We start from the raw sequence: 12526 nt of genomic DNA, 5'->3' as shown, positions 1-12526 counted from the left end.
CCAGGGCTGGGTTTGAACCCGCCACCTCTGGCACATGGGGCTGGCACCCTACTCCTTTGAGCCACAGGCACTGCCCTCATGGGGTGAATTATTTCTAACCTTTACTTTTGAGTTCAGATATACTGTTCCTTCTAGAACCAGTGAATGCTAGGATTGATAGAACCTCTTTCTTGCTTATTGCCCTTTAGGGGTGTCTCACACCTATAATCCTAGCTCTCTGGGAGGCTAAGGCGGGTGAATTGCTTGAGCTAAGGAGTTTGAGACCAGCCTGAGCAACAGCGAGGCTCAGTTCCTAAAATTTAGCCCCTGGTTGTGGCGGGCGCCTGCAGTACCCGCTACTGGGGAGGCTGAGGCAAGAGAATCGCTTGAGCCCAAGAGTTTCACAAGGTTGCTGTGAGCTATGATGCTACAGCACTCTAGCTAAGGTGACAAAGTGAGACTCTGTCTAAATAAATAAATAGTTCATATGCTCTCTGAGGGAAACATTTTTCTCATTCAACCTTGTACCCCCCTATCTATACTCTATTCCACATAATGTGAGTCTTGTGCAGACTACTGGCCAATAGATTTTGTTGGAGAAATGAAAGTTAACTCATTTGCTTTAAACTGGCCCAAGAGTGGATGAAGGGTAGATCTATTAAGTCAAACTTAACCATTTCTCCGAATACCAAAGCGAAGAACGTGGCGGTAAAATGAAAGGGCTTGCGAGTGAAGACTAAGTGTGCGACAGTGTTCGTCGCTTGTCACTCCCTGCAGCAGCATTCCCGTGTGAACAGTACAACTCCAAATCAAAAACAGCTCCATTTAGTTTCATATGGAGTGACACCCGTATCATAAAGCACCCCGCAGATCGCTGTAGTTTGCACCACTGCGGTTCATAATCTATTTTATAAACATTGGCTAAGTCTGCAATGTGCCTGTATTATACAGCATACCTATTAAAAATTTCAAGTGGTTTCTGATGTCATTCAGTGTTTCATCACATATTCCAAATCTTAACCCTATGTGCTCCCATTTAAACTGAAATTATTTTATGGCTGAAGTGTCGTATCCTGTTGCGCAACAGGATAAACCGAGACGCACAAGCTGAAAGCCGACACTGTCCGAATACAGAGAGTAAGAAAAATGGAGAGCCGCGACGAGGAGGCTCCGAGAGGGCTGGGGGCTGAGCTCGGGTCCCAGACACGGTTTGCACTACTGCCGACCCGCCTGCGAGAAAGATCCAGTCTGACCGCAAGGCTCAGAGACAAGGCGCGGTTCCGCAGCCCCAAGGAAAGACGATACAAAGAGCAAGACAGAGGGTTCGAGCCAGAAGCAACCCGGGGAAACAGCGGCAGCCAGGCGTGGCAAGCGCGGCTCTTGGGGAGACCGCAGAGAGGTACTCTGCGGCCGCAAGCAGACGAGGCCCCAAGCCAAGCTGGACACGCCGCTGCCCCGCCCTGGGCACAAAGGCGGGAGAACACTGCCTCAGCTAAGAGAACTTGGTCACGCCCGGAGGGGCGGGGTCTGTGCCGGAAGGGGGAGGGTTGGGTCGGTACTCGGTGCCGGTAGTCAAGGCAACGGGTGCGCTCGGCCTCTGGTCTTTTCAGAAAGCCCTATATCCGGGAGTTTCGGGCGGGGAGCAGAGCTCGGGGGAAGGAGGGCCCCAGAACGCCGGCCAGCCGGACTCTCCCTTGGTTTTGGTGCCTTTTCGAGCCGCGGGGAGCGGACTCTGAGAGCACACTCTATGCCATGGGGCGGGGAAGGAGCAGAAGGTCTAGGGAAGGCGTGGCTCCCGCCTGCCGGCCCTGTGCCAGGGCTCGACCTCTGGGGAGCAGGTTCCCTTTTGGGCCCCTTTGTCTCCAAACCATTCCAAATTGAGCTCAGAGAGGCGACACAAAGGGAGGGAAGTGACGAGCGGCGCAGGCGCGGGAGCCGAAGAGGCTGCTGGGAATGGTGGTCCGGTGGCTAAGGCTAGCTTTGCTCCCGCGCGGGCCCGCGGCCGCAGCTGGGAAGGGCAAGCGCGCATGCGCCACCACTTCCGTCAGCGCTTCGGCCCGCCCTTTACTTCCACCTCCCAGAGGACCTGGGTTTCTAGTAGTTAGAACCAAGGAGGAGTTATCCACGTTCGCCCCGCCTTCTCTCCGTCCTGATTGGGCTGCCCAGGTAAGGGCGGCAGGTCTATTGGCTCCTGGAGTTGCCAGGTCTGTGCCAGCTGGTACTTATACTGCGCTGCGGGGCAGCGACCGGGGAAGAGTAAGGGGCTGAGAGAAGAATGGGTGGTGGCTTGGTGCGCGCTGACATTTTGGAGGCGGCAGCCTCTCAGACCTTTCGGTATCGCTCGGATTTTCGGCGAAGCAGGCCGCCACTTTGCGTCCTTCGGGGGCCTTGCAGCGCCACCGAACAGGCTCTGCCACCAAGTGTCAAACTCCTAGTAAAGTTTGCGCCTCACCGGCCGCCACCACCCCAGCGGCCCCGCGGCTGTCCCCTCGGCGAACCTGGCCCTGGGCAAAAGTGACGGGCAAGGCCACGCCCCCCGCGGGCTGGCCTCTGGGCCCCGCCGCCCCCCGGCCCGGGACCGTGAGGGGCGTGAATGCGGTGGGGGGCGGGGCTGCCGCCGGTGGGGAGCAGGGGGGAGCGGGGCGCATGCGCGCTCCGCGGCGGGGCTGAATGTTTCCCAAGTGTTTGAAACTGGTATTTGGGTTTTCCACGTTGGACAAGTGCGGCGCGGCGGGCGGCGGAGCGCGCCCCTTCCCGCTGCCTGCTCCGCTGCGCTTCTCTCCGCGGCCTGGCGGGCGAGTGGGCGGTGGCGGCAGCGGCGCTCGGCCCTCTCCCGCCGGTGTGTGCGCGCTCGTACGCGCGGCCCCCCGCTCCCGCCCCGCCGCCTGGGAGGGGGCCTGCGCGGCCGTCCGGGGCGTGCGCCCGGGGAGCCACCACCACAGCGGCCCGCGCCCGCAGGCGCCCGGGGTCCCCGCGGCCCCAAAGGCGGCGCGGCGGGCTCGGCAGATGTAGTCGCCGGGCCGGGGCCGGAGCCGGCGGGGGGGCGCCAAGAGAGCGAGGGCTTTGCATTTTGCAGTGCTATTTTTTTGAGGGGGGCGGGGAGTGGAGGAAGCGGAAAGCCGCGCCGAGTCGCCGGGGACCTCCGGGGTGAACCATGTTGAGTCCTGCCAACGGAGAGCAGGTCCACCTGGTGAACTATGTGGAGGACTACCTGGACTCCATCGAGTCTCTGCCTTTCGACTTGCAGAGGAACGTCTCGCTGATGCGGGAGATCGACGCGAAATACCAAGGTACGGCCGGGTGATGGATGGGCGGGGGCGGCTGCCTCCATCCCCACGGGTCCAGGCGCGCCGCGGGCCGGGCCGGGCCGGTCCTGCCGTGAACCGGAGGAAGCGGCCGGCTCCACGGCGGCGGCCCTCGGCGGGGCAGGAACAAAAGGTCTGGGCGCCTTTGATTCGCCAAGGTCCTTGTGTGCAAAGCCCGGGACACGGAGGAGGAAGGAGGCACTAGAGGTCTGGCTGGAAGGCTGCGCGACCAAAGCGCTCTTTGTAGTGAAGTGATGAGGCGGGTGCTGCGGGGGAGGGGGCGGCCGGGCTCCGCCGCGTCCTCTAGGAAGGGGCGCAGCTTACGGCGCGAGATGGAAGGATGTGCGGGCGTTTAGGGCGCGGAGACTGGCTGCTGGAGGGGGGCGGCTGCGAGTCGGGGGCTCCCGCGTACCCGGCGCGGCGTTCGGGATCGCAGCCGCTTCCCCGGCCCCTCATCGCCAGCCCCCACCCAGTCCTGAATCGAGTGTTACATAAAGTACGGTGTAGTACTCGGCTTGGGGTCGATCGGCCGCCCCCGCCTCTCCGCAGCCCTCTCCGGCCCTCCCTTGGCGCTGGACGCGGAGCAGGGGCCGACCAAGAGGGGCGATGCCGCCGTGCAGTTTGCGGAGGACGAGGGCTTTTCTCTGTGCGGTGAGGAAGGGAAGGGGAGGAGCGGAGGCGAGGAAGGCGCCCATCTGCGCCGCACTCGGGGGGCGCGGGTAGTTTACTGGCTTGGAGGGGAACGTGGCAGGAGAGAGAACCTGTGGGTCTTTCTCCGCAGACCGTGCCGCCCTGAGTGTCATAGAGAGGTGGAGGGCTCCTATCCTCCGGGAATTGTTGGCTGTTCGGGAAACTTTCCTGCGAGGTCAGGCAAAGCTATGGGGGTTATGTTTTGAACGTGGATCGTCCCTCGGAGTTTACTAATGTTTACCGGGCTGCGCAGCAGGGAACGGAAGGTTCGGAGGGAGGGTGAAAAATCGACCTTTCCGGCAACAACACAAGGATCCTCCGACGGGCAAAGCGCCCTTGCGCGCTCTACCCAAGACCCAGCTTCGCAGTGATTTTTTATAGGAATCTCATTAGCATATTGCGGAACGTCCCGCCTTAGCCTCCCTTTGATTGGTCTTGATGTTCCCCGTGGCATGTTCTTATCAGCCTTCTGTAGAACGATTGGTCGCTGTAACGGATGGAGGCGGGTCTTGTGCAGTGACTGGCATGAGTCTGTGTTTCGCTGCCTTCTTTTCTCTTTCGAAGAGGGGCGGGGTGGCAGGAGGAGGGCGAGAAGATATGAATGTCTTCGGGTCGCCCGGCCTCTGGCCTTGGATTGGCCCTTGGTACCGATAAGGCGGGCCATGCTTTCTGGCGCTGCTCTGTGATTGGTGCTCCTCCTCGCCTCCGCCCTCCGTCTAGGCGATCCTCACCCGCGGCATCTCTCGGGGCGTGGCGTGCCGCCCCCTGGCCCCCTCTCTATTGGCGGGAGGAGGCTAATGCCCCTCTGAGGTCAGTCACTTCCGGCCGAGGAGCAATGGTGACAGCTGTGGGCTGGGGAGAAAGCTCGGGCCACCTGCCGGTTCTGGCGACTCAGAGGACTAGTCCGCAAAGGGCCACGGGCCGCCTCTCTCCTGACCGCAGGGTGCGGCTGCGGGTGACCTGGAGAGCGTGAGTGACCGCTGGGGGCGCCAGCTTGGGGGCTTTTCTAGAAGCTGATCCCCGGACCGGACCGGAAAGGGAGCGGCGGCCGGGACGATTCCCAGCGCTTGGCAAAAAAAGCGCGCGGGGCGGGGTGAATTCACCTCCCTTGGTGTTAAGATGACAAAAAAATCCGTCCTTAAAATGTTCCTACTTCCATGTCAGCATGCCCACCAAGCCGCTCGCCCCTCTCGTGGTTACTGCGAAGAGCCTGACGTCAGGTTATCCAGGGATTTTGAGCCTTTTGGCGTTTGGGAGGGTAGTGGCCCTGACCCCGGTGTGCGTTTTAATCGCGAGGCTGGAAGAGCTTGGAGCTCCCTCATCCTTCGTGACTGTCGCGGCTCATCCGGTTGGACTTTGCTGTACATAATTGAGATGAAGCTTTGGTATGTACAGACCCACTCTGTAGTAAGCCAAACTTGGTTCACAGTCTTTTGCTTTGTATCTGTTGTAGGTTACTCCATAAGGATGGATTATAATTGGTTTATCAATTTTAAGCTATACTAGAGGTTGCTTGAATCATTAAAAAGTTCATCCAGGAAAGTCTGTTATAAAGACCTTAGTTGCAACCTTTGTGTAAAATTAAAGTACATTTTTTGTAATTGGACAAACCAAATAAAAATTGGCTACGATCTCTTGTGATCGGTTCTTTCCATACTCGCTTTCCCACGGTAACGTTGCTGTGGGACAGGTTTAGTAAAACTGCGCTGCAGTTTGACGCTGAGCCTTTGGAGCTGAAGCAGCAGGGTATCTGGCAGGAAGCCTTCCTATTTAGTACTGGTGTCATTGTTCTCTTTGCGTTTATAATATCTGTACCTAGTGGCTTTTGTTGGTAGAGCACTTTGCTTGAGACATCTAAGAAATACATATATTGATGTTGTGTAGGTAAGAGAATTACGTCTTTTTAATTTTGTGATTGGGATATGTGTTTATCTTCCCACAAGTGAGGCTTCATCTGGATGTAAGCTTGCTTGTGATGTAAAAGCTGTATGTTTACTAAATTTTAAATTAGCAGTATAGAATTGTTCTTTTTTTATGAAATGTCAATATATTGTCTTTAGAAAATTGAGTACTGATTAAACCAAATGATATCATTTTGTAACTTGTGATCCATCTGGGTAGCTGGAGGAACGATTGATCTCATCCGATCTTTGTTCTGCACCTGGGAAGATAAGCTTGTAATCAACACTATCAATGTGGAATCAGACTTCAGTGTTAGGAACAAGGCCTAGACTGCAGACCTAAGGTTACAATTGACACACCCTTGTTCTTGAGAGGCCAGCACAGAGTTTCCTAGTGAAGGATCTCTGTAGGGCAGTCCTTCCTAGATGCCTAAGGCTTTTTATCTTCCATTGGGAATCTGACTAACAGCATTCATTCTGAGGGGACTGTTGGTATTATTCAGCCTGCAAGCCTGACCTTCCCTTTGATTAAGGAATTGGGGGAGGGGTCATCTTGAAATGCCTATTTTCCTTTATAAAAGAGTGTAGCCTGAAAGAGAATACTTAGTATTTAGGTAAGCTTCAGTGTTGGCTTAAGTTCAAATGGTTCACTCTAGTGTACATCTTGCACTATTTGGGGCTAAGATCTGGAAAGGATGTTGGCAGTGTTTTAGATATTCTCTTCCACTCACCCTGCATGGACACTTTGGAGTTGGGAAACAATGTCGTTGCCTGGTTTTAAGCGGCTGCAAAGGGTTTTAGGAGAAAAATTAATTTAATGGTTACTGTTTCAGAAAAATAGCTCTGGGAAATTCTGTATATTTATATAAGCTTTTTGCAAAAATATTTACTTTTTTTATTTTTTATTTAATGTTAGCTGTGTACATTAACACAATCATGGGGCACCGTGCACTGGTTTTATATACAATTTGAAATATTTTCATCAAACTGGTTAACATAGCCTTCCTGGCATTTTCTTATTGTGTTAGGACATCTACACTCTACATTTAGTAAGTTTCACATGTACCCTTGTAAGATGCACCATAGGTGTGGTCCCACCAACCACCTTCCCTCCACCCATCTTCCTACTTCATTTATTTCAATTAGATTATTTAAAATCTTTTATTTCTTATGAAATTGCCTAATTACATTTTAAAATCACATACTCTGTCTTCTAACCTGCCTAAGGAGGTTTGAATTTAAAAGTTGTTTTTGTTTTTGATAATATTTTTAAATTATTGTTAATAGATGTGAAGATATTTTCAGTTGAATATAATTATTAACAATGTAATAGTCCATTACATTATTTATAACATGAACATAGAATACATAGGTCACGAGACAGACTATGTTACAGTCCATTATTTCACTTCCAAGTTACAGCTGCTTTATGATTCACTCATACAGCTTTCACCTTGGTCAGCTTATCAGTGGTGCTGGGAGGGCTTCCTTTGTTTCTGTCCATGTGGATTTTACATTTCTTGATTTTTATGTATCTCAAAACTTTGGTAATTACCCACATAATAACTATTTTAAATGATTTTAATGCAATGATTAAAATCATTAAGTAAATGATTTTAATGCAAAAGTAAAATCTGTCATCTTTGTTTTAATTCAGGGCTAGGTTGTCTGGTTTATTGTGACCAAATCACTCGTGTTTTTAGTAATTAGAGGAATAGCATTCTAAAATAAACATGAAGTGATTGATAAACTGAGGGCCTTGGTCACAAAATCATCTGGACCTGGTCTCTTAATGCATTCTTTAACAGAACTATTATATAAATATATTTATTTATTTAAGACAGAGTCTCTCTTTTTTTTTCTTTTTTTGAGACAGAGTCTGTGTCACCCTTGGTAGGGTGCTATGGCATCACAGCTCACAGCAACCTCCAACTCTTGGGCTTAAGCGATTCTCTTACCTCAGGCTCCCAAGTAGCCGGGACTACAGGTGCCTGCCGCAACACCCAGCTATTTTTTTGTTGCAGTTGTCATTATTGCTTAGCTTCCCCAGCCCAGTTTGAACCCGCCAGCTTTGGTGCATGTGGCCGCTGTAACCACTGTGCTATGTGCTCCCAGCCAAGACAGTCTTATTTTGATGCCCTGGGTAAAATGCTGTGACAGCATACCTCACAGCAAACTCAAACTCTTGAACTAGGAAGGTTCTCTTGCATCCCTCCGGGGTAGCTGGGAATATAGGCGCCCACCACAGTGCCTGGCTATTTTTAGGGACGGGGTCTCTCTCTTGCTTAGGCTGGTCTACAGCTCCTGACCTAAAGCAATCCACCAGCCTTGGCCTCCCAGAGTGCTAGGATTACAGGTGTGAGACACTGTGCCCAGCCTACATTCTCCAGTTTAATAGGGGATTCTTGATATTGATATGTTAAAGTAAAGAAAATAAAGGTATATTTTAATTTGAATAAAATAGTCAAAAAAGTGGTGACAGAGTATATGATGGTTACCAGAGGCCAGAAAGGGGGGGAGGGTAAAGTGGGGATGGTTAATGGGTACAAAAATATAGCTAGATAGAACAATATTTGATAGCACAACAAAGTGACTATAATCAACAATAAGTTAGGCTATACTTTAAAATAACTAAAAGAATAGAACTGGAACATTCCTAACAGAGAAGTAATAATGCTGCAGTTACCCTGATTTGATTAATTCACATTGTGTGCCTGTCAATATGTTCATGTAACATATAAAGATATACAACTGCAGTGGACCCTCCTCAATTGACCACCTCCTTAAGTTGTCCTGATTTTCACAGACTGGACGCGCACCGTGTGTAGGTATTAGCACAGTAGGCCCAGCTCCTGGTGGTGATCACTTCTATGCCAGTTTGTTAGTCCTTTCCTTGGTGTTCAGCTTACAGAGGTTCTACTGTATTAAAAATACCCATAATAATTTAAAAAATGCGTAACATAAAATATAGAAATTCAAAAAAATTCTAAGAAATGATTAAATTATATGTTCATAAATAATACAATGAATTTATTCCATAATTATATTAATAATTGTATTCAAATGAAATATTCAAATAAGAATTATGGCAATATAGGACATAATCATTAATTTAATAGAAAATGTTGGAAGCTTAGGTCCAAGCACTTTACCTAATTTGAACATTTCCCCTTAATTACTGCACGCGTATTTGCACACTCGTTTCTGAACTGGACCCAGAGTCCCTCGGGGTGCTTGGTGGCACTTTGCTAAATGGATCTGTGTTAGCATTTATAATTAGTTTCAAAGATATTCAATGGGGGAAAAAAATGTTCCAGAAAGTTGTACAAGTTGTACGAGTTTTTTAATCCGGGAGGCCTTGCATACTTTCTGTAGACGAGAGAATTGAGCGGAAGGCGGTGTGCTGGCTCGGCCGTGTAACCCTCTCTCTCGGCTTGCAGACATCCTGAAGGAGCTGGACGAGCACTACGAGCGCTTCAAGCGCGAGGCGGACGGCGCGCAGAAGAGGCGCGTGCTGCACTGCATTCAGCGGGCCCTGATCCGCAGCCAGGAGCTGGGCGACGAGAAGATCCAGATCGTCAGCCAGATGGTGGAGCTGGTGGAGAACCGGGCCAGGCAGGTGGACAGCCACGTGGAGCTCTTCGAGGCTCACCAAGAGGTGAGCGACGGCACGGGCAACAGCGGCAGAGCCGGGCAGGACAAGTCCAAGGGCGAGGCCATGGCGCAGGCGGAGAAGCCCAACAACAAGCGGTCGCGGCGCCAGCGCAACAACGAGAATCGGGAGAACGCCTCTAATAATCACGACCACGACGACATCACCTCGGGAACGCCCAAGGAGAAGAAAGCAAAAACCTCCAAGAAAAAGAAACGCTCCAAGGCCAAAGCCGAAAGGGAAGCCTCGCCCGCCGACCTGCCCATCGACCCCAACGAGCCGACGTACTGTCTGTGCAACCAGGTCTCCTACGGAGAGATGATCGGCTGCGACAACGACGAGTGCCCCATCGAGTGGTTCCACTTCTCGTGCGTGGGCCTCAACCATAAACCAAAGGGCAAGTGGTACTGTCCCAAATGTCGTGGGGAAAGCGAGAAAACCATGGACAAAGCTCTGGAGAAATCCAAGAAAGAGCGGGCGTACAGCAGGTAGTCTGTGGACGCCCGGGAGGGCGCGGAGCGGACCGTGTATTTATTACGCTGCGCCTTTGTGGAGGTGCCAGGATTGTAAAATGTGTATTTTTAAAGAACGTTAGAAAAGCGGCTGTTCCTTTTACAGGGGTGGCGGTGATTCTCTTGGCCTTTTGTTTTTATTGGTATACGTGTGTAACAAGAAAGTGGTCTGTGGGTCAGCACTTTAGAAACTACAAACATAGGTTTGACTTAAACATTTAAGTAAGTCTCAGACTGATTTTTTTGGGGGGGGAGGGATGACTAAAAGCAACCTAACATTAAATGTGGAAAGAAAAGATTTCACTTTTTTCTTTTAATGAAAGTACTGTTATTACTTTATGAAAATTTTTTTAAAATTAGTCAAGTTGCCAAAAATACAGCCTATAGTAAATTTGTTTCTTGCTACCATAATGTATATCCGTGTAACGATACAATGACAAAGGTTTAAAAAGCTTGAAAATTATTTTTTAAAAAGGTAAATGGTTAAATTTTACATGACAAATATTTTGTATACTGGCCTGTTCCCCAAACGGCCATTTTTAAATAATTGGGTACATTTTTATTAAACAGAAGTGATCCATTCCTGGAACTTCCAATCACGCTTTTGCTATCACAAATCACAGTGTACTCATCTTTAATTTATGTAAGGTGTATAAATGTACATTTCCCGTGAACTTGCTGTATTATAATTGGACGTACAGCCAGATGCTGTTGTGAAACTATGGTGTGCTTCCTGCTGTGTGTATGAGAGCTGTACAGATGTTACGTCAAGAAATAAATGACGCTTGGCCAGTTTTTTCCTCTAGCAGTACATTTAATTTTGACATAAGAAGTTTAAAATTTTTTGTCTTAACATTTTAAATGCCAACTGTTTAGACAAAGCCTTAAGCAAAATTTTTATCATTGTTCTCACTTAATGATGAAATAGAAGTTACCTAATACCAGCAAATAAATGTCGGGAATATACAAGGCCTGTCCAGAAGTATCCAGCCGCATGCTATGAAAAATACAGGCGTATCTGGCCAGATTCTTTGCTGGGAGCCCTCGTGTATTTAGACTGGGAGTCACTTATTAGTCCAGCCCACCACCATAATTGTATGGGTCTGTGAGCTAAACATGGTCTCTTTTAAGTGGCTAAAAAAAAAAAAATCATTTTAGGACACACTAAACTAATATGAAATTTAAATGCTGTGTCCATAAATAAAGCTTTGTTAGAACACAGCCATGCATGTTTGCTTCCAAATTGTCTGTGGCTGCTTTTGGAAAACGGCAGAGTTGAGTAGTTGCAGCAGAGACCATTTGGCCTGAGAAGCCACAGTGATTTCCTGGCCCTATGCAGAAATAGTTTGCTGACTTGGTTTAGACTAGCATCCAGCATTGATGGTCCAGGTCCCTAACTGCCCACACATTGAAAGGGTCAGTAGTATCCTCACTATAGCTGATAGACTGTTCACTTTAACTTCAAACTTGGTGAAATCAGTTTCTCTCCAATCTGTTCACAGTCTCTATGAAGCTACTGCAAGGAAGAATTGAGTAATGACATTGTAGAATCTTAAGTATCTTTGTGGTGTGTATTTATTATAAAACAGTTGTTTTCTGATTGTTTACTTTTGATAGGCAATGACAGTAGAATGTCCATGGTCAGCCAAGTCCCTATACTGACCGCCAGGCCTAGTTCCTTGAGTTACCAGTTTGTGACAGTCCCCCCATAGTCCACTTACAGAAGTTATTTGTACCAGACATAAATTCCCTGATTCTCTAACTGTTTTACAGTGAATTCCCATTATAGATGATTACTTAGGAGAAAAATGCAAATTATAGTTGGGTCCTACTTTAAAATTTGAACCTTGGACATATTAGTGCCTACAAATAGGTGTTTGCTCTTTAGCATAACTCCAGAACATTAAAGAACCTTGAGTGTTTAAATTTGATGAGATGACCCTGATAAATAATGAACAAAAAGTAAGTTAGAGACTTAAAATGCTTGGTAAAAATCCAATAGCAATATAGTTGGAAAATCTTTGCTTACACAAGTTCTATACTAATTTTTCACTTCTTTAATTGGAGCTGATAATGAAACTAAGTTTCAGGAGTGAAGGTTCAGTGGAACATAGTTGCTGATAACTGCATTTCTTCATAGTTTTGGTATAGAGGGACAACAGAGGCAACACCTGCTGTGTGGGAACCCCACTTTGCCCCTTAGGGTGTCGATTTAAATAAATTGCTAACCTTTAATCTGCAGTTCTTCACTTTTTAAATATCTATTTTGCATAAGATGGTTCTAAGAAATAGATTAAGTGAATAAGGGCTGCCACATACTTCAAATGCTGGATACTTTCCCCCTACCTTTAATGAAGTTTCTAATATGGACAAATGGCTAATTATGTTTTTCTTTTAAAAAATGTGTAAATTACGCAAATTTTGTTGAATTTGGCAGCTGCAAAATCACTTTTGTTAGTGCCAGTGGACAGTAAAAATTTGCAGAAA

General features: G+C 48.6%; 1 protein-coding gene across 1 annotated transcript; it reads left to right on the top strand.

The window, feature by feature from the left end:
* The first annotated feature begins 2638 nt into the window (after positions 1–2638).
* On the top strand, positions 2639–11548 carry ING1 (inhibitor of growth family member 1). The gene is made up of 2 exons (XM_053563530.1): positions 2639–3269; positions 9316–11548. The coding sequence occupies exons 1-2, from the start codon at positions 3134–3136 to the stop codon at positions 10017–10019; spliced, it is 840 nt and encodes a 279-aa protein (XP_053419505.1). The 5' UTR covers positions 2639–3133; the 3' UTR covers positions 10020–11548.
* Positions 11549–12526: the final 978 nt, after the last annotated feature.

This window comes from Nycticebus coucang, chromosome 15 (genome assembly GCF_027406575.1).
Source record: "Nycticebus coucang isolate mNycCou1 chromosome 15, mNycCou1.pri, whole genome shotgun sequence".
In the NCBI taxonomy this organism is placed as follows: domain Eukaryota; kingdom Metazoa; phylum Chordata; class Mammalia; order Primates; family Lorisidae; genus Nycticebus; species Nycticebus coucang.
This window is presented reverse-complemented; position numbering and strand designations above follow the sequence as displayed.